General features: G+C 42.8%; 1 protein-coding gene and 1 pseudogene across 4 annotated transcripts in view; one reads left to right on the plus strand and one right to left on the minus strand.

Moving 5' to 3' along the window:
- The first annotated feature begins 5042 nt into the window (after positions 1 to 5042).
- LOC147885686 (Pseudouridine synthase family protein) overlaps positions 5043 to 26275 on the plus strand; it is a 73094-nt gene continuing 51861 nt past the window's right edge. For 2 of the 4 annotated variants that reach the window (XM_087396682.1, XM_087396681.1), the window contains exons 1-2: positions 5043 to 5373; positions 5458 to 5602. In XM_087396682.1, coding sequence (XP_087252808.1) covers positions 5525 to 5602 — 78 coding nt within the window. In that variant the 5' untranslated portion in view covers positions 5043 to 5373; positions 5458 to 5524. Of the gene's footprint in view, positions 5374 to 5446; positions 5603 to 26275 lie in introns of all 4 variants that reach the window. The other 2 variants (XM_087396680.1, XM_087396683.1) reach the window with 2 other exon arrangements.
- LOC147885687 (uncharacterized) lies at positions 7179 to 9507 on the minus strand (annotated as a pseudogene).

The raw sequence follows: 26275 nt of genomic DNA on the forward strand, positions 1-26275 counted from the left end.
GTTTGCATGTGCTTTAGACTTGCTTTACATGTGTTGCATTGTCACTATATGACTTTTTGAAGATCAATGGTGGCTACTTTGACTACTTTATCACTACCTCCTACTGATTTTTCACAAGTCACTACATTGTGACTGCTTTCTGCCTACTTTTTATGTGCTTTGTGATTGCTTTGCATGTGGTTTGTGACTACATTGTCAATGCTTTAACACTCCTTTGTCTGCATTATGGCATTACTTTGTCATGACATGACTAATTATGCTTAATGGCAACTTTGACTACTCTTATATTCCTCTCTATTTGTGACTACTTTGCATATTATTTATGAATGCTTTAGATGTTATTTGTGATGGCTTTGTGAATGCTTCAACCGTCCTTTATAAGTTTTTTGGCAATTCTTAATGGCATTGTATGACTAGTTTATCCTCAACGGCTACTATGCATCTGCATTTGACTACTTTATCATCATTTCCTTTTGCTTGTCGCATGCCATTGCATTGTGATTTATTTGTTTGTGCTTTTTTTATGTCTTTGCATGTGCTTTGTGTTATCTTTCTAAAATGCTTTGGTGTTGCTTTGTATTTGTTTTGACACTTCATTGTCATTGCATGACTATGTTATGTTTGGCACTACCTTATATGTATTTTTGCTTTGTATTTGTTTTGACACTTCATTGTCATTGCATGACTATGTTATGTTTGGCACTAACTTATATGTGTTTTTGCAAAGAGGATTAAATATCCATGTGAAATTTGACATGTTCTTTCTTTGGATGTAGTCTTTAGCGATAATTTGCAGGCTAGGTCATCTAATATTGCTTGGAAGATGCAAAACTGTGCACACATTTACTACTGCACTTACATATACTCTGGACATCATAGAACATGAGAATACTATCCTGCTAAATATCGGGCCTACAATTCATTTTTATTTTTTGGATGAGGCCTTCCATGCCTCTTCCATGATAGTTTGTAGCCGGGGTCATCAAATAAGCATGGAAGACGTGAACTTGTGCAATTGTTAATTGGTGAACTTGCACCCTTTTTGGCAACACACTACATGAGAAGGCTATTGAGTAAGCCCAAGGCCTATGCTTCAAACTACAAAAGAGAGTGTAGTTCACTTGGAAGACAAAATAGACACACAAATGGGTGACACAAAGATAGAGGTTAACATGGGTGCAACATCTCCTAATACTTTGGTTGCATCTACCACCTAGGAGATTAGTCCAAAGGGTAGACTATGGGATAGTGGTTAAAGGGCTTATCAAAGCACAATTCCGCAAAGAACTTGGAGGAGGAGGCAATTCCATCAAATGCTCATTTTTCTAACACTAGGGAAAAGGCTTAATACCTCGAGAATTGCCGAGAATGTTGTGAGTCTTGTGACATAGTTGAAAAAACGTATGGCATCCATTCACAGGCCATGGGCTTCCAAGAAGCTATACTTTTAAGTTGAAATTTGGGTTGTACCCTCATGTAATGAAGTGTCATGTTACAAAAGTCATTGAGATATCCAAATCGATGTATTTTGAAATCTACAAACGTAATCAAAGTTCTCATCCAAATATTTTTTGAGTGAACACTGTGTGAGAGTGTATTGTATTGACATATATTTAAAAATATTTGATTAGCATACATATATTTTATATTATCATACATAAATTTGAAGAATTTTAGAGTGAATTATAGGAGGTCTTGGGAAGAAAAGAGGGGGGGGGGGGGGAGGGGGGTTAATCATAAATATGTAAGTGTAGCATGTGGGTTCAACAAAAGGGGTTTTAAAATATTTCTTTTGCACCTTTTTTAAACATATAAAAAGGTACCATTTAAAGGGTGTATTCAAAGATTGAACAAAAAAAGAGTGCATTTTATTCATGAAAATTTCACAACTAAGGGACTTTTTAAATTAGGCCATGAATGCACATGATATAGAGGATTTACATTTATTGAACCCCTGGAGTAGGAGCCTTTGAAAGATGCCATGCCTATTAACTTCATGAAAGAAGTTAAAAGTATGGAGAGGAATTGTAAAAATTAACTAAATATTTCTTTCAAGGCTTGTACCTTAATGACAAACATCTTTTTATTCCAAAATTTGGGAGAGTTGTAGATATCTATGCGCATGCATAAACAGGGCATAAACATGTCTTTGAAAATTTTAGGAGAGAGTAGGAGATGAAGTGAGGTAGCTTTATGAACAAATGCAAATCCCAATCATATCACAGTTTGTATAAGTGTTCCAGAATTTGTGTTAGTCACATATGTGAAAGGCCCTTTCAAACTTCGGCCCAAGATGAGTGTTGTACAAGCATGTGGGTCATATCCAGATAAGCAAAAGAGAATGCACAGGGCTTATGTAGCCAATCATTCACCCTAGCAATGATATTTTCATACAACTCCCAAATTGGGAGAGTAGGCTTGTACTACCTCCCCCTACACCTAAGTTGATTCTTGAGTTGAACACCACACTCTTGTTCTAGACATGAATGTTGTACTACTCATTACATGCAACTATGCAAATGTGTTATTCTAGCCTTGGTGGCATCTTTATGCATGGCAAGTACGCAAGTTTAGAACAAGGAATGATGTTGATGTGACATTTCTTGTTCCAAAACGTGTAAATGTATTTTTGTGTTGGGCACCTTGATGGTTCAATGTGTACATATGGAGCTTGCAACATCCCCACGACTTGAGATGGTGCTTCAAATGGTGTTTTTCTAGCTTGGAGACTGTGATTTAAGGATGTGTGGATCAGGCCTACTATGACTCATTCTATTCCACCTTTTGGGGAAGGGAGCTACAAGCACCTTTGGTATTTTTGGGAGAAATACCCTCTTTACAATGAGCCCTCGACCATACTTCTTATAGCTTTTACAAGTGTGCTAGAAATCATACTTCCAAAGATGGCATCAGTCCCTGCACATATGCAGAAAATTTTCTAATTAGACACATAGCATCATGGTTATGGCGATGATAATTGTTAGAGGATCGGTTGCATTTACTTTTGAATACCATTTTGTGTCATGGGAAGACAACGATAGCCTACTAGTTGCAAGAAAATTTGTTGTATGTCTAGGATGGGTGACATCCCCAATATTGGAGAAGACTGCTTCTATGAGCCACAAGAGCTTATTAGTCCCCAATGGGGGTAGTAGGTTGTGACTAAATGAAGTGTAATTGCATACAGTAATTATATCATGTATGAAGTATATTTATTAAGCCCTTAGATCATGTACTTTATGAATTGAATAATGAGCGTAATTATTTAACCAATGGATCATGTATATTTTTGACAAGTTAATTTGTATTCCACTTGTGCTAACATCTTGGTAGTTAATTTAAATTGCTTTGTAACTTCTTAGTAGTGCTTTGTGAAAGCCGACAATATTGTTTTGTGAATGCTTGTGGTAATGCTTTGTAAAAGCCATGTGAGTGCTTTGTGTCCCCACTCCGGTCCTCCCCCCATCCACTACATCCTCGCATTCCCTTGAATGTATCTCTGAATGATGTTTGGGCAATGTACCTTTTAATGTAGGGTGGCAAGCAAAGGCAAGGGAAGAGGGAGAAAAGTGAGACAATATTGACCTTGGGTCAACTTGCGCTCAACCCGAGTTTAGATATACGAAGGAACGCCGAAATAGCAAAGGCAACTTTCTGGGTCTCTACTGACACTGGGGTGCGAAAGCTTGGGGAGCAAACATGATTAGATACCCTAGTAGTCCATGCCGTAAATGATGAGTTTAAGTGACTAGGCACCCAGTTCATGGCCTCTAAGTATCCAATTGGGTGAGTGCTTGAATGGGAAAGGGAAGTAGTATTGTCTTGTGAAAAGCCTGATTTCAGAACTAGAATTTTAAAAAAGTCCAAAAATAATGAATACAATTGTAATGCTATTTTTAGAGCTAAAATTTAAAACCGAAGTTGAATGAAAAAACAAGTATTTACTAAGATTATGTAAATACTTCCTATGATGAATATTGTGCTAACGATGACTAACGTGCCAAAGAGATTTTTAAAGATAACTTTCAATACCAACGTGTGCTTTGATAACCAAATACTTGTTGAGATTACAAAAATACTTACCAAAATGCTATGATTAAACTAAAAATAAAACTTATATTTGTTGCTGCAAGTCAAAAACTTTCCATGAACATTGCACTTTGAACTATCAGTTCTTAAGAACATCAATTCTCTCAGAAAGGCGGTGCACATATACAGCTTCTCGGTGTAAAAATACACCTTCAATATAAATCAAACTCATAAACAATCTTTATACACATTAATGAAAGTAAAGATATCAAAACGAATGAAAAACATTGTACTTGGTGCACACATTAATGAGAGCCAAAAGTAATTTCTTTATTCCAATATTTGTTTTACATTGAAGATCAAAGCTTGTGATTACCATGCTCTTAACTCTTCAATACTTGGTCCTTGACTAGGTTACAAATGCAAAGTCACAAGTGCCTCTTGGTAACTCTTCCTTAGTAGGTTCTAGCTTGTCATTACCTTTCTATAGGTAAGGCTTGCTTCCTTGTTCCACTTTCCGAGACTTTGGGTGACCTATTGGGTTTTAATTTCCAAGCTCCTATTTCCTCTTCTATAACATTAGCGACGTGATGAACAACTTCTTGCCTTTGGCCTTCACCCAGGAGGAGTGGAACCTCCTCGATTCTCAATGATACTCATCCCTCCCATCTTTATGTGTTTTTGGCCTACCCCATGGGAAGGTCCAATTGGAGGCTCCACTTTGAGAAGCTAAAAACTTTGTTTTTTCAAAATTCGTGTTTCAATTTTGCTAAGTTGCACTTGCTATTTGTATCCCTTGAAATCCTCCATCTTCTACCCCCCCCTCTCTCTCTCGCTTTCAATTCGCCCCTTTTTTGCGCCCCATCTCCTGGAGCGCACATGAATGAAATTCATATTGTTATGTTCATTACCCCTCATGGAATGTAGATCTATCCTCCTCCTCATGAGTTGAGCTAATCTGTGATTAACAATCCGTGAGTTAATCAGATGAGCTAATCCTCCTCATGATCCTCCTCATGAGTTGAGCTAATCCTCCTCCTCATGGGTTGAGCTAATTTGTGAGTTACTATCTTCTTTTTCCTTTGAGAGTGAGAGCCATGGCTATCTGTAGAGCCATCACTTGAGCTAATCCTCCTCCTTAGGAGTTGAGCTATCTGTAGAGCTATCCTCCTCCTCATCACTTGAGCTAATCATCCTCCTCATCAGTTGAGCTAATCCGTGAGTTACTATCTTCTTTTTCCTTTGAGAGTGAGAGCCATGGCTATGCTTGCACCTGGCATTTCTTCACTTTTAGAAACTCCTTCTCCGCCCACTATTGCTCTTAGAGCTCGAGTCCTTGGCAGGGTACGCTCTCATGCTTGTCTCCTCGCTGTGTCAATTCTATGTGGCTCTCAATCGCCTCACTCTCTTTCTGCAGAATGGGTGCAGGCAGTGCCCTCCCTCAGCGAGATTGCACCTCTGCAAGACGATATCGACAACAATTCCGCATGTTGCGATGTCGCCCACGACGACGAGGAGCAGCCGCATTACCGGTGGAGGCTGCTCATGGCATACGACGGCACCCAATACTCAGGTTCACCCTTCTGCTTGAATATCGTTTGTTGGAATAGTCTGTAGCACAACGGCGCATGGTTTACGGCACCCAATACTCAGGTTCACCCTTCAATCTTCTTCGCATCTCTTTGAGCGCTCCTGTTGAAGAGTGATGGAATCGTCCAGTCATCTCGCAGTTGATTTCCTTCCATTCTTAGTCCTGCTATCGTACCAGGACACAGTTGTTAATGCTTGAAGCGTCACCAGCTTTGTAAGTAGACGTCCTTGATCTCTAGCTCTGAAGTGTTAGTTTATGCATGTCTCATCACGGACTTCCGCAGTGTGCGGACCTCTTGGAGTGTCTAACAATGCTGTGCCTTCGTAGGAGTGCTGGAAAGAATTACAACTTAACACACGTGCTATTGATGGAATGACGGGATGAATTCTCACGCGGAACGAGTGCAAAGAAGATGAAAAAAAATAGTTTGTCGTAAATTGAATTGAGAAATTTGAGGGCAACAATCTTGGGGCGGATGGAGATACTGTAAGGCACAGTAGTTTGAGATAGCAACTAGAGCTGCGCAATCTCCGCACCCGTGGCACTGGCCAAGCAATTCGGGATCTATAAAGTGTCCTATAACGCCTTGCTATGTCTGAATGGAAATTCTTGATGATCTAAAGAGCAGGCGGAACCTATAGTGTCCAATAAATGAAAATTCTTGGTGGACAAGATTTGTCTAAAGGGGAGGCTTATTACATTAAGTTCCAGGGATTGACTTATTTCAAGTGCATTGGAAACCGAGGCGCACAGGAGGGCGGACTGAGGGGACATGCGGCGCAGCAAAGGCGCACGCATGTGGGCAGGACAGGGTGCCAGAAAGGGGCGCAGCAGAGGCGGGTGTACCAGCAGCAGGGTCGGCCATCCTGGTTGGGCTGGTTGGAGTCAGCCAACCAAGCCTTATATAGGCAGACAGAAGCGGCTGGGACCCTGCCTTGGAAGGAGGGCTAAAGCCCTTGGAGTGTGGGCCAAAGGCCCTGGAAAAAAGGGCCCTAAAAGGGGCTGTCTACAGCATATATTCCTACAGACCAGGGTTGGCCCAAACAGACCCTAAAAGTGGGCCAGACTGGTCGGTTTTTGGGAAGGGCCTTGGGCCTATAAAAGGAGGCGATTATGCCTCATACAATCATCCAACTATCCAGCAAGAAAAGGACCAGACCATGGTTGACACATACAATCACGTTTGGGCGTACCGTTCGATATTAGTGCGGTGCTAAACGAACTAAAAAATCTTAGGTGTACGTCCGATGGTACGTTCGATACAAAAAAAAAAGGGATATTTTAGAGTTTTAGAGTAAGTTGAAACACAAACATGTCCATGACTTGATTCTTGAAAGTTGAAACACAAACATTCTACACATTGCATAGATGCAATTTGCAAAACTTAAAAGGACCGAAGATATATCATGATTCATGATTCATGTCAAAAGGACTGAAGATATATCATTACAAATAGTACAAAAAGAGGGACCAAGGTCTAATATAGATGCAAAAAGTTTTACAAAAAGCTTTACTACTATAGGCAAGAGCCTAGGGCCTAGGCGCTAGGTCCTAGCCTCTAGGTACTCCCATCACTGTCAAATCCAAGACTATGATCACTCTCACTAGAGGATGATGATGAGGATCCATGAGACCCCTCACCATAGTCACCCTCACTAAGAACATTGCCCTCCCCATCATACTATGGCTCTCTAGCCACAGGGGTGTCCTTAGCAATGGATGTGGTTGATATGCTCTCGGAGTTGCGCCTCACATAGGTTCGGGGAGTCGATGGCACGGATGTCCTAATACGGGGTGTGGATGCTCTGCTACCACGAGTGCCACCAACTGGAATGGTGACCCTTCTTCCAATGCGAGTGCGTGACACTCGTCGATCTATCTTCTCCAGCTTCAAGTAGAGGTCCCTGAAAATTTGGTCCTGCTCTGGATCACGCTCTCTGGTAACACTTTTAAGCTTATCTGCAGATAGCTTGCACTCATCCACATTTACCTGAAAATTTGACGTGTGGACTGTAGTTAGAACTTCCTAGTATGGAGAGCAAATATGAGTTTACAATATATGAAGTTGAAAAGTCGTACTTGTCTAGCCATAGGCATCTCATGCATATTGCGTAACATACGAAAGTTAGAGCGACAATAAATAAGCCGCTCCAATTGTTTTGTGCTAAGCTTGTTGCGTATCTTTGTGTGAATGAGAGAGTAGGCAGATTAATTCCTCTCACATGCACCAGAGGAGCAATCGTAATGTACATCAAACATTAATGTTAAGTAAACGATTTCAAGATTGAAGAGCCTAGACGTATGAATTTAAATATTAGAGTGTAGTGTAACGTGCTCTAGCTTTAGATTTCTAATTACTTGTGCAAGAACCCTCATAGCTACTTTTTGTAGATGGGGCAATTAAAAGACTCCCACAAAAAAAGAGGTTTGACCAATGAGTCCCTCTTCCAACACACAGTGGAAGCAAATGCGGTTCCCCTTTGGTCATTGTAGTTAATAAGTTCTTGAAGAAATGCGCCATGCTTGTCCTCATGCAATGCTTTAGGAAAATATGCATCTCTATCAGAGGCCAACTCCGAGTCCATAAAGAGAGAGGGGGCCTTGAAAGCGGGATGCATGAGGGCAGCAACACCATGGATGGGTCATTTCATCTACTTCCACCTCTTGTTGACATGAAAGAGGATATCATCCCGCTTTGGTGTGGTATCCAAGATATCACTAATATCCAAAGCATAACGATAAGTTAGAGTCTAGACTCAAGAGATTATTAATTAACATTCAAAATCAAAGAAACAAGATTCGATATTAAGATTGTAGGTTTGTAAGTTATCATGACGGACTAATTTATGTATCTAGATTGGTGGAGGCGCTAATCTCTGCAATGGCTTCTTTCATGAAGTGATGGAGAAGCCCCAAAGTAGCCCCCTCCATGTCCGACATGCGTAATACCTTGTACAAGGGTGTAATGCCAATAACAATGGCCTTCACCCCTTGCCAAAAAGACTCTCTCAAGCAAAGCCGTTGAATGTCTTTAGCATCGTGTTGAGTTGCATTTGACTCTCCTTCAAGCCATTCTTTATATTCATCGGACACGACCGTCTTTTGGAGCTTGTTTTGAACATCATAGGGCCGCTCAAGAAGTAGCCACATAGCAGCAAATCGTGTCTTTGATGGCTTCTTGAGCTCCAAGTCTTTAGCAATGGCCTTTACCCCTTGCCAAAAAGACTCTCTCAAGCAAAGTCGTTGAATGTCTTTAGCATCTTGTTGAGTTGCATTCGACTCTCCTTCAAGCCGTTCTTTATATTCATCGGACACGATTGTCTTTTGGATCTTGTTTTGAACATCATAGAGCCGCTCAAGAAGTAGCCACATAGCAGCAAATCGTGTCTTTCATGGCTTCTTGAGCTCCAGGTCAGAGTAGATACGAAAGATGGCAAGAAACTTGTTTTTGGAGTTGTGAAGCTCACAATGGAGCAAGCATCACTCGCAATGGTCTTTACCTATGGCAATTTATCAATGTCCTCCATGAGAAGGTCAAGGCAATGACTAGCACATGGAGTCCACACTATTGAGGGAAACTCCCCTTCAAGCATGCGACCCATGGACCTACAATTGGAGGCATTGTCCGTTACAACTTGCACCACATTTGGTGGACTGACCTACATGACAAGTTTCAGCTTGTAAGATTCAAGAAGAAGTAGATTTGCTTATGACTCTCGAGTCTCAACTTACCTTAAGCATAGCATCCCGAATGTGATGATAGATAAAGGATGCGGTGGTTTTTCTTCCCTTCTCTCTCGCATCCACAGTCCGCAAGAAGTATGTGCCAAGAGGGCAAGAGACAAGAATGTTGATGACTTTCTATCACACCATCCGTCGAAGAGAATGGAGCATCGGGCAAGAGTGGCTTGCCTCCTCCTTGGTGCATCACTTGTCTTTGTTCTCTTTGATGCCGTACCGGAGGACATAGTAGCCCCAACGGAGGCAACGGAGACGGATTGAGAGGCCTCATCCTCTGCTTCGGATGAGGAATTATCTGGGCACACCATCTCCTCTCGTGTCATAGAGGTCTTCTCGCATTGCCCACCCAATTTACACAAATGGATAAGAAGGCGGGTCACACTACTGGGCCTTGGGGCAATACTTGCAACTCCACTTGCAAACATTGGACTTCTCTTTCACTCTTTCAAAGTAAGCACAATGCAAGAAAAAGGCCTCATGAATAGTTGGTGGCATTGCGGGCAGTGAGAGAGAGACACAGAGAGAGAGAGAGAGAGAGAGAGAGAGAGAGATGAGGAGGGAGAAGGACGAAGAGGCTTGAATCTTGATGCTTGGAGAAAGGGAGAGAGATGGAGATGGAGAAGGAGAGAGATGCAGATGGAGAGGGAGGAAGAGGGAGATGGAGAGGGAGCTTGATGGAGAGGCCCGAGGAAGATGGAGAGGAGCTTGATGGAGAGGGAGAGAGAGAGAGAGATGGAGAGGGAGCTTGATGGAGAGGCCCAAGGGAGATGGAGGGAAGCTTGATGGAGAGGGAGAGGGAGATAGAGATGGAGGGGGAGCTTGATGGAGAGGGAGAGGGAGAGGGAGATGGAGATGGAGATGGAGAGGAGAGAGGGAGAGGGAGAGGGAGGGAGAGGGAGATGGAGAGGTGGGCAGCGGATTGCTTGATGGCTAGGGAGATGGAGAGGGAAGAGTGCTTGGTGGAGAGGGGGAGGGGTGAGAGGGGTATATATGCAGGTTTGGAGGAGTGGTTAGCCCCAAACGGTCAAAAACGGGCAAAAAACGAAAACCCTAATCAGACGAAGCCCTAAAAAACAGGCGATCGTACGGGATTGTATGGAACATACGGAGCGTCCCGTACGTCGAACATAGGCATCCCAGGAGCAGCTAGAAGCCACTCCCTTGGGCCTCACACTGGGGGTGAAGGAGAGTGGAAGGTGTACTGCCGCCTACATTAAGGAGGACCAAGAGGACTTGTGTGCTGCAGACAAAGCTTGGCAGGGGCTGCCTACCTAGGCTGACATTCAGGGCAGCAAGGTTGAGAAGAACACTCTAGACAGAGAGTCTACATTTGCTTGAGGTGGAGCACGCGGGCTCAGAGAGATCTAGAAGTGCTTGACATCTAGTAGGAGAACCTTTTGGTATTGTATCTTGTCCTACTTTGTGGATGCACGGAAATATAAAGAGTTGCTTCTATATTTGTTTCTGAGCATTGTCTATTTATTGGCTTGCGCATCTTTGCACATTAATAAGAAGTTTGTGATTCCACACCCCACATGCACATTGTGTGAGCTCTTGGGCATTACTATCAGTCTTTCACTATGCGTACCCTCTGTTGGGTCATTTCTAACACTTTTCTTGTGGAGCATCCGGTTGCTATGCCTTTTCTTGCACATGAGGATCCTAGTGGTAATGCTCCTGTGGACGAAGAGTAAATTCATTGGGATGCCCAGCCAACACTCTATGCCATCTCCCTTCATGCTTGGATGGGTGCTATGATTGCTGAAATTATCATCACGTGTTGGTGGACAGCAATAGAACTTACAGTCTTATTAATTGCAAAACCTTACAGAAGGTGGGACTGATTGGTACTGAAATAGATCATGGGCTGAGAGTAGAGGTGGCAATTGGACAGCATATGATCAGCATATATGTTTGCCAAGATGCAAGAATCAAGTTCTCTGATGATTATGAGTTTGTAGGTAATCTCTTGGCATTGGATATGGGCCCAATAGATGCTGTCCTTGGCTGTGATTGGTTGAAATCATTGGGCAAAATCAGCATGGACTTAAATGCTTTTTCACTCAGCTTTGTCCAAAGGGGTAGATCTGTAAGATTGCATGGCATTGCAACCCCTAAATTGCAGGTCATTTCAGCAAGGTAGCTCAAGAGGGAGTGTGCCATCTATGCGCTAAACGTTTTAGTATCTTAGGAGGGTAGCATTGCCCGTGTTGAGGATTGTGATATGCAGAAATTGCTCTCAGAATTTGCAGATGTGTTTGCTGATGTGTCTTTATAGTTGCCCCAAAGGAAGATTGATTTCAGGTCAGGCCACCATCAAATCAGAATGAAACAAGGAGATGAGCACAAGACAACCTTTCGCATAGAGAGAGGTTTATACGAGTTCAAACTGATGCCCTTTGGATTGACCAATGCACCGACTACTTTCCGGGCACTCATGAACAAGATTTTGCAGCCGCTTCTTTACAAACATGTGTTGGTATTTTTTGATGGCATCCTCATTTACAACAAGGTGAAGCAGGAACATATTAGACATGTCAAGAAGGTGCTGGAAATTTTGAGGTTGCATCAGCTTTATGTTATAAAGCTAGCAAGTGCACTTTCGTGGCATAAGAGGTTGAGTACCTTGGTCATATTGTGAGCAGGGATGGAATTCGGGTGGATCCAGCCAAGGTCAAATGCATAAGGGAGTGGCCATAGCCACAGAATCTCACCCAACTCGGAGGCTTTTTAGGTCTTGCTTCATTTTATAAGAGATTTATTGAACATTTTGCGAAGAGGGCAGCCCCTCTCAATGACTTGGTAAAAAAGAATGCCTTCAAATGGTTAGAAGAAGCACAACTCAGTTTTGAGGACCTCAAAAATGCCTTGAGTAATGCAGCTGTACTTGTATGCCCTGATTTCTCATGGCCCTTCATTGTAGAGACAGATGCAAGTAGCAAAGGCCTGGGGGCTGTTCTGAGACAAGAGAATGGAGTTATAGCTTTCGAGAGCAGGAAATTTGAGGCCAAGGAATTGAACTATCATGTTTAAGATCAAGAAATATTGGCTATCCTACATGCTTTCGAGAAATGGCACCACTACTTGTATGGTGGCAAGATTGAGGTTAAGACGGATTATAGGACACTCAAGTACTTTCTTACGCTACTTTCTTACGCAGCGCAATTTGTCCATGAAGTAGAAGAGGTGGTTGGCTGCAGTCCTACGATTTTGACATCGAGTATAGGGAGGGGAAAGAAAATGTGGTTGCTGAGGCCTTGTCTGGAATGTGGGCTTGTAGTTTATCTGCCATTTCCACCATCTATCAGGAGTGGATTCATGGGATTCAGGAAGAATATATGCAAAATTCAAAGGCAACTCCCATATTTTTGGAGTTATAGGCACCTTCAAGCCAAGGGCATGCTGAAGTTAAGCTGCATAATGGGCTGTTGTACTGCAGGGACAGAATTTATCTTATGCAAGACTGCTGGTTTTGCATGAAAGACACTTATCACCTATGGCAGGACATGTGGGTATCACTTAGACATGAAAATATCAAATAGAGCTTCATCTGGGATGGCATGTGGTGCGATGTGGTTAAATATGTCATTAAATGTGTGCCTTGCCAACAGAATAAGGTGGACAGCCAGCTACCCTTAGGTCTTTTATAGCCATTACCTATTTCAGAAGGCAAATGAACTCACATAGCTATGGATTTCATCACAGGGTTGCCTTATTCAGAGAGGGGATGGGATAGCATTTATGTGATGGTGGATAGAATGACAAAACAGGCTCACTTCATACCCACTAAGATCCGGTATTCAACATCACAGGTTGCTTGGCAATTTATTGAGCATGTTTTTAAGCATCATGGCTTCCCTCAGGAAATTGTCAATGATAGAGATGCAAAATTTATGGGTCACTTTTGGCAGGAGTTATTCACATTAGTGGGTACTCTCCTCACACCTAGCACTACTTACCACCCTGAGACAGATAGACAGTCAGAAAGGGTGAACAAATGGGTGGAGGAATACTTGAGGCACTTTTGTTGTGATACACAGAAGTCGTGGGATAATTGGTTGGCTCTTGCTGATTTTGTTACAACAGTACCAAACACCTTTCTATTGGCATGAGCCCTTTTGAAGCAACGTATGGATGCAAGGTTGGGATGCCGTCTTTTTATTTCAGACATGGCTGTGGAAAAATCAGCAAGCAAGAAGTGACTTGGAGAGAATAGATGCCCTTCTGCAATTGGCTAAGAAGAATATGCAGGATGCCAAGCCAAGCTGAAGAAGTATGGGGATGAACGCAGGAGATATCTGTCTTTTGAAGAAGGAGATTGTGTGCATTTATGCCTCCATAAGAACCGTTATGCCTGTGAAAAACGAGACTTTTTTAGAATGCAAATGTGTGCAATGCATGCAGAATTTGAATGCCAATTGGCCCTCCAATGGGGAAGAGCGCCCTCGTGAGAGTACTTGTTTCTATTTCGACCTACATGCAAGGTGGGAGAGAGATGGCGGATGAATGCAATTTGGTAGAGAGAATGCTATGTGAGATTCACAATGAAAGGGTGATACCCTTTCATTAATGTCCCTTGGGATCACTCAAGTTCTATCTTCCCACTTACACCTACCCTTATCCTATGACCCATGCACCTATCATTCAATGCACTCTAATGCACCCTTTCCCTTTCCTATTGCCCCTAGGACCTAGACACGTGTGTGCACATCTTTATTACTAATCATTGGCCAATGTTACATAGTTTTGGCGGCACTATTTACACCGCTTGATCAATCATAAATACGAACATATAACCGCACCATCAAATTGGCACCTAACAATAATAAGGTTCTAATGACTTAATTAACTAAATAATCATTTCTCTTGTCATGACACTCCCTCTTGCTTGAATGAGCAGAAGTCCTCTTCTGGATTATTGCTTGTCTCTTCCTTTTATGTGCACTTTCTCTTGTTACTTCTGCAGTTGCATCGCCTCTTTATAATCTGCGAGTATCTGTGGAAAATCTGTAAAGAACTCTTCTTCCATCCATTATGCATCACTAGCTGGCTGGTTTTTAAACTTTAGTAAATACATCTCTCTTCTTTCCATGAGTACTCCTCTTTATGGTACACGATCTGTTCCGGAGTAAGAACTTCAGTCCCATCTTCAAGTTCAAGTTCTTCTTGATGCTGAGTATCCAAAAATGCAGAAGTATCGCCATGGTATCTCTTCAAATTGCTCACATGAAAGATATTCTTCATACGCCAGTGGGCTGGTAATTTCAGCTCATACACTCTGGATCCTTCTTCTGGATATAAAGCTGCTGAAATATGAAATGGACCATAAAACTTCGGTGCTAACTTTACATGTTTTGTACTTCCTCTCATTGACTTTATTCTTCTTTTATCAATCTTCAGTAAAACCCAATCATCCTCGTTGTAATAAACTTCTTTTCTTTTTTTATTGGTTGCCTTGGATTGTTGAACCTGGGTCTTCTTAATATGTTCTTTAACCTACTCAATAACCTGTGACATATCCTCAACAAACTGGTTTGCTCCCCCAAGTGTGTTATTGGAGTGGGTAAACATTGCCCATAGATGATTTCAAATGGGGCTTTCTTGGTGGAAGTATGTACAGTGTTATTATAAGCAAATTCTAACATGGGTAAGAACTCTGGCCATCTAGGTTGGTCATGGACATAAGCTCGAAGTAAAGTATTTATGGTTTGATTGGTATTCTCACTTTGTCCATCTCCTTGAGGATGGAAGGCTGTAGTAAATTTCAGTTTGGTTCCGAGATTCTCTAATAGGGCTGTTCAAAAGTTGCTAATGAAACGGCCATCATTATCGGATACAATAGATTTTGGTAACCCATGTAACCTAAAGATTTCTCTAATGAATAACATTGCTGTTTCAGGAGCATACAACTCCTTTTTACAGGGAATAAAATGAGCTTGTTTACTCAGCCTATCTATAACAATGAAAATCTGCTCAAACTGACCAACCTTGGGGAAACCTGACGCAAAATCCATTGTAATGTGTTTCCACCTTTCTGAGGGAATCGGCAAAGGCTGCAAAAGACCAGCAGTCTTACTTGTGTCAGATTTAATGCGCTGACATACGTTACATTGTTGAACAAAGGTCAAAACTTCTTTGCGAAGTTTAGGCCAATGGAAGTATCTCTCAATATTGTCGATTGTCCCTCTAATGCCTCTGTGTCCAGAATATGGACTCGCATGTAACTCACTCATGACTAGATACCGAAATGTTTTGGGTACACATATGGCACGTCCCAAAAATAAGTATCCATCTACGATGGAATAAGCCTCTAAACCCCTGACCTCATTACGCTGAATCTTCCCATAAATGTCAGCGAAGTCCTCATCTAAAGGATAAGCTTCAACCATTGCTCCTAATGATTTCTTCTTAATCACAGAAATGTGATTAACTTGGGGCCATCTACTGAAAGCATCAGCTACTAAATTCTCCTTTCCTGGCTGATATTCAATATTTGGTCGCCCAAAGGATTGAATATATTCAGCCCATTTGATTTGCCTTGAAGAAACAATGGGTTGAGAAAACAAGTGCTTGATACTTTGATGGTCAGTCTTAATCTCGAAAGCAGAACCATGTAAATAATGCTTCCATAACTTTAAAGCATGAATGATTGCTAGTAACTCCTTCTCATACGTGATATATTTCAATTCAGCCCCTTGAAGTTTTCTACTTTCATAAGCAATGGGATGCCCTCCTTGCATCAACATTGCCCCAATCAAGGTACCACTCGCATCTGTACATACAACAAAGAACTCTTTGTCCATGTCGGAAGCACTGGTGCAGTGACCAATGTTCTCTTAAGCTCCTTAAAAGCTACTTGGTGAACCTCTCCCCCACTCATACAAGGAATGCTTCTTCAACAAATCTATTAGTGGAGAAGTAAGACGTGCAAAATTCTTAATGAATCTGCGATAATAACCACACATTTTTCTAGGAAGGATCTCACCTCATGAATATTTTTGGGTATTGACCATTCGATTATGGCCTTGAACTTTTTAGGGTCAACCTGAATTCCCTCAGCAGACACAATGTGTCCAAATATTTTATTTCTGTCTTGAAGAACTCACTCTTCTTGGTACTTAGGAACAATCGATCCTTCCTTAGGAGCTCCATCACCTTAGCAAGGTGATCCTTATGCTCTTCCTCATTCTGGCTGAAAACTAAAATGTCGTCAAAGAAGACTATGACAAATTTTCCCAAGTAGGGTCGCAAAACCCTTCTCATCATCGTACTAAAAGTGGCTGGAGCATTAGTTAGGCCAAAAGGCATGACAAAAAACTCATAATCCAGTGAGAGTGCGAAAAGCAGTCTTATGTTCATCCCCAGCTTTCATACGAAGTTGATGCTAACCAGATTTCAAACCCAATTTGCTAAAAACTTTAACACCTTTAAGCATATCCAATAAATCATCCACTCTTGGAATCGGATACCGGTTCTTAATCGTAAGTTTATTCAAAGCACGGTAATCTATACACATACGATACGATCCATCCTTCTTCTTAACCAATAATATAAGTGCTCCAAATGGAGAACTACTTGGTCGAATCAAGCCTTTTTGCAATAGATCTTCAATTTGTTTTTCTACCTCCTCCATTTCTATCCCGTTCATCCTATATGGGGCTCTACATGGAGGAGAAGCTCCTGGCTCTAAGTCTATGGCATGATTATCTTCTCTCTCCATAGGCAATTCGAATGAGTCATCCCTTGAAAATCGATCCTCATAAGCTCTAAGGAACTTATTTCTCTTCCGATCTTCTTTTGAGATATGAAGATCTCGTGAATCCCGTATATACACAAGATTACAATCTACCCTTCTTTTTACCAATCTTTTTGCTTGGGTAGGTGGCTTTCAGTTGCTCCACGAACTTAGCCCATTCATGAATAGGCTCTTTTCCTGTTTGTGACAAAGACCACCACATTAGAGCATCCTTCTGCAGATGCAATGTGGCAAGAGCAAGCTTCTCTTGCTCGGTCTTATCTTGATGGGCAAAGTATAGCTCAAAATGGTGAATCCAATTGAGTATTTTGTCAGCCTCCCTTGCCCCATCATATTTGGAGAACTCAATTCTCTCTCATGGTTGGAATTCGGACCTCTTAGAAGGGGTACTCAACTCTTCATCCCCAAAGTTTAAAGTCCTCTTAGTCCCTAATCTTGTCATAATGGACTGCTCAATCATATTGCTAAGCTGGAAAATCAGCTTATCAACATGAGTCTCCTCTCTTCCTCTTGCACTTGGATTATAATCCATGTGTGCTGGGTTTTGAGTTGAAGGCGTAAACTCATCACCTTGTTCTTGGCTGGTCTCATTTCTTCTTTCATTACGAAAGGAGAACTCCCTATCAAGAGGTTCTTGAAGGAGAGACTGCTGTAAATCTATTTGTGGGTTATCATATTCAAGATGTGTGTAACTCTCACCTAATCCATCCTCTTCAGGAGGGGGTGAAGGTGTTCTTTCTCTCTCTCCTTGGGGTAATGGAGGAAAAGATATAAGTTCATTGTTATATCTCCCTTCCCCTTCCATTCTTTCCTTTTAGTAATACAAGAGAGAAAATGACTTGCTGTAATTTCAAAAAAGGGGTTTATTTCACAGCAAAAGTCAAGTGTTGTAGAGTTGGTGGTACTTATCCAACTCCTGCTTCGTTTGTGTTGAGAAGACATTTCAAATGACCTCCTCTTCCTTCTCTTTTAAGCTTTTCTTCTTGTATTTCTATGGTACGCTCCGTTTGGGCTACTTGTTTTGAGCGTATTGGGGCTACTTGTTTTGAGCGTATTGGAGCTCTAGATACCGTTACAGGGGGTACTTGATGGGTGGATCACCCCCTTAAAATCTTGTTCCGATCTGACTTTCCGTTGGGGAGAATGGGGGGGCTCTTTTTCCTCATGGTTTAAGGATTTTAAGGGTACATTCACACGGGGGAGGGGGAGTCACCCCGTTAGGACACCCCATTTACCGTTCAAGCAAAAAAATTTCAGAAAAATCCCTTGTTACAGAACCTTTGGAATTGAGGGTTGGTCGAGAAGGAGATGTTTGCCTCAACAATTAACAATTCAGGGTTGGTCAGAAAGGAGATGTTTGCAGCCCGGAAAGTTTGCTATGCTAGACATGCATGTTGTCGAAATTCTGTCGTCAGATTTCGTTGTCTCGTGTTCCCTGTCTGCGACTTCCGTGTCTTCTCCCATCGTCCGTCTCTTCCGTCGTCCGACTGTCACAGGCCCTGCCTTCCCCACACTAGTGCTTTGCCACGATTCTGCACATTGCTCTCTCACCCTCTTCCCGTCCCGCTTGTGGACCATCGCCGCTCTGATACCAAATGTGAAAAACCAGGCTTTTCGAGAATGCAAATGTGTGCAATGCATGCAGAATTTGAATGCCAATTGGCCCTCCAATGGGGAAGAGCCCCCTCGTGAGAGTACTTGTTTCTATTTCGACCTACATGCAAGGTGGGGGAGAGATGGTGGATGAATGCAATGTGGTAGAGAGAATGCTACGTGAGATTCACAATGAAAGGGTGATACCCTTTCATTAATGTCCCTTGAGATCACTCAAGTTCCATCTTCCCATTTACACCTACCCTTATCCTATGACCCATGCACCTACCATTCAATGCACTCTAATGCACCCTTTCCCTTTCCTATTGCCCCTAGGACCTAGACAAGTGTGTGCACATCTTTATTATTAATCATTGGCCAATGTTACATAGTTTTGGCGGTACTATTTACACCGCTTGATCGATCATAAATACAAACATATAACCGCACCATCAAATTGGCGCCTAATAATAATAAGATTCTAATGACTATTAATTAACCAAATAATCATTTCTCTTGCCATGACAATGCCTTGCTGAAAGGTAACACGAACAAAAAGCTTGCTCACAGGTATTACGGTCCCTACAAAATCATCCGCAAAGTTTGAGATGAGTTGGAGCTACCCAATACCTCTAAGATTCATAATGTTTTTCATGTGTCCTTGCTGAAGCCGCATGTAGGACAGCATGTCCAAGTTCTTCCTAAGCTACCATCTATGGTTGAGAGGGGTGTAAATGTTAGGGAGGGCTCGAGGGGGTGCAAGGCCGTGCTGATATGCAGCCAACAGTGATGGGGCGCTGGCGATTGTCTATGGGCACTACCTGTCTCCGTCTCCTGGCAATGAATCTGCTCCTGACCAGGGCTGCTGTGATCCCTGTGGGTCGCACCGTAGATTTGAACATGGATGGGGGGTCGCCCAGTGTGATCTGCGTGTCCGTCTGTTGTCAAGTAGTTGTCAGTGACCATGCGGTTTGTATGATCTGACTAGAAGAACTCCGTGATCTCGCTTTGAGATGAGTCAAACAGTGTGCCTGAGGCTTGTCTTTGCACCTTGAGTAAATGCTCTCTATGTCGAACTGCCTCATGGATGAAGGCAGCAAGGCACCCCTAGTCTGGATATGAAAGAAGTTTGGAAAGGGGCCCAAAACTGTCTCTAAAGAGACAATGATATTGACCACGGATCTCATAGTACACAGGGCATCTGAGTACGAAGTGCTCCTCTGACACATCCTCCTGCGAATCGCATACATGCATAGGCGGATATCCCCTCCGCTCACCCGCTCTCAATGTGGAGTCGATGCGATGAGGACTTGAAACTGTCCAATGGAGATTCTTAGTAAATGCGGTAAGTGGATCCAAGTGTACTGTGGCGGGGGACAATGTAGCCCTCCTCAGAGATGTGTAGGCAGTGGTCTGTGTAAAAGTTGAGCTTCACTGGAAGCTCCCTCGGCTCAATCTAGGTCTTGAACGTGTGTAGCTATAAGAGATCCTCTCGAATGACGTGGTTGACCTCGTGGTACCCAAGTGGGATAGACGGGGCATCTAAGCTATACTGAAAGGGAGGCAATATGTCCATGTGGAGCCCAATCCCTCGAACCACCTGTGTGTCTGTGCATACCAACCTCTCTCATCCCCTCCATCCGAGAGGCCTATGGACGAGCATAGACCCAGCCATGGTAGCCTACGTCGCCCTGATGTGCAAGATCCATATTGTCTGACGCGGTAGATAATTGATGGTTTGGAATGCCACATGTAGCTGCAGTGGAGAAGCTCCGAACTCGGCCTGAATAATATGATGTGGCAGTGATGGCTTGCCTTGGATCATGCCTGAGAGCAAGAGAATCTGCAGTCGCTCTACTTGAGCCCACTCCGTGTCTGAAAGGTATGGCCCCCAACAAGGCTAACATACATGCCTGCTGGTTCGACCAAGGAGTCAAAGAGAAGAGCCTTGGTCCGGTGGTCCTGGAAGTGTGAGTGGAAGCAGTGTCTCTCTAGTAGGGCAAGCGAGGCATAGTCTTTGCTCAGACACGGGACTGCATCGTTGGTCTTGTAGGCTCATAGAAGCAAAAGGATGCACAAGAGTAGAGCAAGAAGTGGAAGCCGTCACATCAACTTGAAGAATGAAAATGAAAGTACAAAGTACTATAAAAGAGAACCTTGGGACCTAGTGTCCTAGTGGTACCACTAGTACTAGGTGTCATAAGACACTAAAAGTACTAGGTGACCCAAGTGCCAATAACTAAAGCTACATGGCACATACCAGGGCCCAGAGTGATGGGATATCTCAAGGTGTATGCCCCAGGCACACCTTGGTTTCTATGTGTGTGTGCTAGAGGCACAGTTAGGTGCCCATAAGCACTGTTAGGTGGTGGTAGAAGCCACATAGGATGATTGAGAGAATCTAGGAGCAGATTGAGGAGATGATTGTGGAGCTCAGAGGTCATCAGTGATGTCAGTGATCATGTAAGAGGTGCCTACATAGGGACCTCACCTTTCTTTATTCCATAAGCAAGAATTCTCAATTTGTGTTCACTTCATGCTTTCCCTTCAGTTCACCAACATGGTATCAGAGCACTTTGATCCTCCTTGAGCCCACTTGTGCCACATCATCTTCTTCTCCATCTTCTTCTTCTTCATCTTCACCATTTCTTCCCTTTCTTCCCAAATCTTGCTAAAGCTTGTTCTCCCTTGGTTCTCTACCATTATCCAAGCCCTTCCTGCTGGAGATACCCCTCGTTTGGGCGAACTTCCACCTGCAAGCAATTGGAGAAAGGTTGTCGCTGCTAATCGCCATTCCATGAAAATCGTCAAAATTGTCTTCTACGTTTTCTCTATGTCTGCTCCACCTTTCTCTAATTTCTTTCAGGGGAAGCTTCTCCATACCTTGGGCTATCTTGTGTTGAAATATGAGCAGCAATGGTTGCATATTCAAGGAGAACAGAGCTAAAAACCAGTCGATTTTGACGACGCTCCAGCCAACAATATCGCGTGCCATTTTGCCCAACCTCTGTGCTGGATCTTCTCTGGTATATGAGCTTTCTTTTGCTTCAGAAAGCCCTGTTTTCTTTGCTTTGAAGAGTGAGATACAAGCCCTCCAAGTTCAGTCCTCTGTTTTGGACAGTTTTGACAAGGTTATGAGTTTGATGCTACATTAGATGCTACTTTAGCATTTCTGAGGTTTTAAAGTATTGAAAAGCATCAGTACAACTGTGGCTACAACTTTCTTTTAAGTTGCTATACCTGGATTTGCTTGGAATACTTTCATTTAGTCACCTCTATGAAGCATGCAAATGAAAGCATCATTGATTTGTAGTATGGATTTTGGTTGCAAGCCTTTGCTACTCTAAATGCTTATATTTTGAAGCTCTTCAACTCTTTCTAGCCTTGTAAGAGAGTAGACACTGCCCATTTTGTGTTAGACCCTCTCATGGCTACCATTTTGAATATGGATAAGTTCAATGGTAAGGGCTTTCACACATGGCAGATGAAGGTTAAGTTTGCATTGATGAGGGAAAACCTTTGGGGGCTTGTCAAACCGGTTTCAACTTCTTCTTCAACAGCCTCCAATGCTGGAGAATCCTCAGCTCCGACACGCTCGGCAAGAGATCCTGCTAGAGAGGAGAAAGCCTATGGCATCATTGCTCTTGCCTTAGGAGATGACTATATTCATTACATCTTTGACTTAGAGTCTCCTTTAGAAGCTTGGCAGAAGCTTGACATTATTTTTGGTGCTAGCTCTCACATCTCAAAATTGTCACTTAAGATTGCTTTCTTTGAATTGAAGATGGTTAGTGGCACTCCTTTGGCTACCCATGTCAATTACATGCGGAGTCTCATGACTCAACTTGCTTCTATCAACTCTCCAATCACTACAGATGATGCAATGACAGTGTTGCTCAAGAGTATGCCTGAAGATTATGATCATGTTGTTACCACTTTGAAAAATCTTCCTAATCCTAATCTTGAAGGTCTTATTTCTGCTCTTCAAGAAGAAGAAAGGCACATGGAACTCCGGAGAGCAATGACACAGCCTATGCCATAAAAATTCAGAAGGGCAAGTTTTCACCTTGCAAACATTGTGGAAAGACTAATCACCTCTCAAAAGACTGCTTCAAGATCAATCCATGCAAAAACTGTGGCAAAAACAATCATCATGAAAAGTTTTGTAGAGCCAAAAAGGAAGCAAGTACAAAGTTAGAAACTGTTAATCTACTTTCAGTTGATGTGCCTCCACAAGATGAGGCATCCTATGAAGATTATGCTTTTTGAATCATCTCCATATATGCTCCAGATCTCTCTTTTTTATGTTGAGTCAAGATACTCAGCCTGGATAGTCCTCCAAAATGAATGAAATAAACTATTGTGTGTTTTGTAAACACCTTTGGTCACCATATGATGTAGGCCATGTGTATGTGTTTTTGCTCCATGGTACGTCCTGTGTGCATGTACATGCACGGGAGATAACCATTGGAAGGTCTTTTGTATCCCTTTTGTTTACTTCACATCCTTGGGAACCCCTTGCTAGCATGAGAACCTAGCCATAGATTTATCCTTGACCACCATGAGATGGCATGAGAAACTATGAGACTAGATGTATCCTTGACATAGCGTGAGGCATTCCCTTGAGGGGAGGTATGATGGGATATCTCAAAATGCCCCAGGCACACCTTGGTTTCTATGTGTGTGTGCTAGAGGCACAGTTAGGTGCCCATAAGCACTGTTAGGTGGTGGTAGAAGCCACATAGGATGATTGAGAGAATCTAGGAGCAGATTGAGGAGATGATTGTGGAGCTCAGAGGTCATCAGTGATGTCAGTGATCATGTAAGAGGTGCCTATGTAAGGACCTCACCTTTCTTCATTCCATAAGCAAGAATTCTCATTTTGTGTTTACTTCATGCTTTCCCTTCAGTTCACCAACACAGAGGGCATCAATACGACCAGGAGAAGATGGCCATGGTGTGGGCTAAAGTATTCTAGAAACGTCTGAGAATACCTAGTATTTTCTGGTCATGGTGGCACATGTTCATCCAAAAGGATATAGCCACTTATGAATGTACAAGGTATGCCAGATCATGTAACAAAGGGAACCAAGTGTAAAGCCTGTCGAAAGACTTGGAAGTGAAGTGCCTTTCTAAACATATTTGCTATGTTATCCTCTGTGGGTAGGTAGGACAACTCTGTCTCCTACTGATAACCGCTCTCGAACATAATGATAGTGAACTTCAATGTGCTTGGTACGCACATGAAACACTGTATTACACGCAATGGCCAAAGCACTCTAGCTATAAGTGTAGACCATAGTGAAGGATGTCTGGCGAATACCAAGATCTGTAAGTAACTGTCGAAGCCAGACACACTCTACTGTAGCGGTGAAGGCTGCCTTGTACTTAGCCTCACAGCTGGATGTGGTAACTATTGGTTGCTTCTTACTGAGCCAATAGATACATAGATTGCCAAGCAAAAAACAGTTGCCGGTATGTGACACTCTGGTGTCGGAACAACCTGCCCAGTCACTATCCGTGTAAGCATGCATGGTAAGTGAACCCTGATCACCATAGAAGAGGGCTAAATCCTGAGTGCCTTTGAGATATTTGAAGACTCTCTTCATGTGGGGCTATTCTTAAAACCAAGGGACAGTAAGTATGCATGAATTTTAGCATACCATGCTCGGGGTGCCTGCTTCAAACCATAAAGGGCTTTTCTCAGCCGGCATACCTTGTTTTCAGAGCCAACAACCTCAAAGGCAGGAGGTTGTGTCACATAAACTTCTTCCTCTAGATCCCCATGAAGAAAGGCAGTCTTGATGTCAAGATGGTGCACTTGCCAATGGTGATGGTCTACAATGGCAATGACACATCTAATAGTAGTAAGCTTGGAAGTGGGAGAAAAGGTCTCCTCAAAGTCAATGCCTTGTTGTTGGGCATACCCTTTTGCAACAAGACGGGCTTTGTGTCGACGGGCACCAATGGCATGCTTGCCGGGAGGGAGATCTACTAATTCCTATGTGTCATTTTTGGCAGTAGATTGTAACTCAGCTCTCTTTGCATCCATCCACTCTTTGCTGTCAAAAGCATCTTTATGGCACAAAGGCTCTTCATTGCAAGCTGTAGCAAGGAGTGCAAACTCAAGAAAGTGACCATGCATCTGTCTATTCCCTATTCTTGTCCGGGCAGCAAGAGGTTGATCTTGTTTGCTGTCTATTGACAGCTCTTTCTTCAATCATTGCATCATAAATAGTGGGATCATTTTGTGCTGGAAGAGGAACTTGCAAATCAGCATGGGGTGCTGGCTGATCGTTGCTTGTTGGAGGGCCTGCAGGAGGCTCATGTTGTTGGTCGAAATTCCCCTCTGAGGGAAGCAGAGGTAACCAAGAGTCAAAGGCATCAAACATGTCAACTTCTGGCTTAGCTTTGCAGTCCACAAGAGGAGAAGCCGAATGTTCAGCAAAGATTACATCTCTACTGACAATAAGGCATTTGTCCTCATTGGGCCACAGACATCACTGTGCACTAGCTGCAATTTCCTTTGTGAGAATTTTGGACAATTCTTTTGAAAAGTGTAGAGAAGGGGGGTAGGGACAGATTTGGAGAAAGGGGAATAGAGGAGCAGAAGTGGGAGAGGAAAGAGAGGGGGGGAAGAGGGAGAGGAAGGGTAGGAGAGAGAGAATGAGGTAGGAAGAGAGGGAGAGATTGAGAGGGAGTAGGAAAGAGGGAGAGAGAGAGAGTGAGTGAGCGTAGGCAGGAAGGAGGAAGGGAGAGTAGATAGGATTAGATCACATCAAAAAGTCCCTCACAATCCTTTTGGGTTGACTTATATAGTCCCCCACAGTTCCCACATTTCCCCTACTATTCTCCCATCTATTTCCCCCTTAAAATCCTTCTTTTTCCCACCTTCATTACAGCCATCCCTTCCCAAAGAATTTGCCCTGGATGAGAAGGATGCAATAGAAACTGATCAGCTTTGTAGGAGAAAGGGGTAGTCCTGCACAATGCTCTCAGGTTGCCAAGAATTCTCATCTTCCGTTAAACCTTTTCATTTGATGAGGTATTCTGTGTAGGCTTTGTTCCTGAGTACATGATCTCTGAAGCCCTTGATTTGCTCCGGCACATAGATTATGTGGCCCTCTTCATCCATAGGAGGCAGCTCAGGAAGAACCTGGACATGCTGTCCGACATGTGGTTTCAGCAAGGATACATGGAAAACATTATGGATCTTAGAGGTATTGGGTAGTTCCAACTGATATGCTACCTGCCCAACTTTGCGGATGATTTTGTAGGAGCCATAATACCTGTGGGCAAGCTTTGTGTTGGTATTACCTTTCAGCGAGGAATATCGATTCTTATGGAGACGTAAATGCACATAATCCCCTTCTTCAAAAGATAAGTACCTCCTTTGTTCATCCGCATACTTCTTCTGCTTGGCTTGGGCATCCTGCATATTCCTCTTAGCCAACTGCAGAAGGGCATTCATACTCTCCAAATCATTCCTTGCTTGCTGATTTTTCACAGCCAAGTCTGCAACCCTAGAAGGCATTCCCACTTTGCATCCATACATAGCCTCGAAT

The sequence above is a fragment of the Dipteris shenzhenensis genome, chromosome 25, assembly GCF_047967505.1.
Source record: "Dipteris shenzhenensis isolate YYH24624 ecotype China chromosome 25, Dip_SZ_1.0, whole genome shotgun sequence".
NCBI classification, from domain to species: domain Eukaryota; kingdom Viridiplantae; phylum Streptophyta; class Polypodiopsida; order Gleicheniales; family Dipteridaceae; genus Dipteris; species Dipteris shenzhenensis.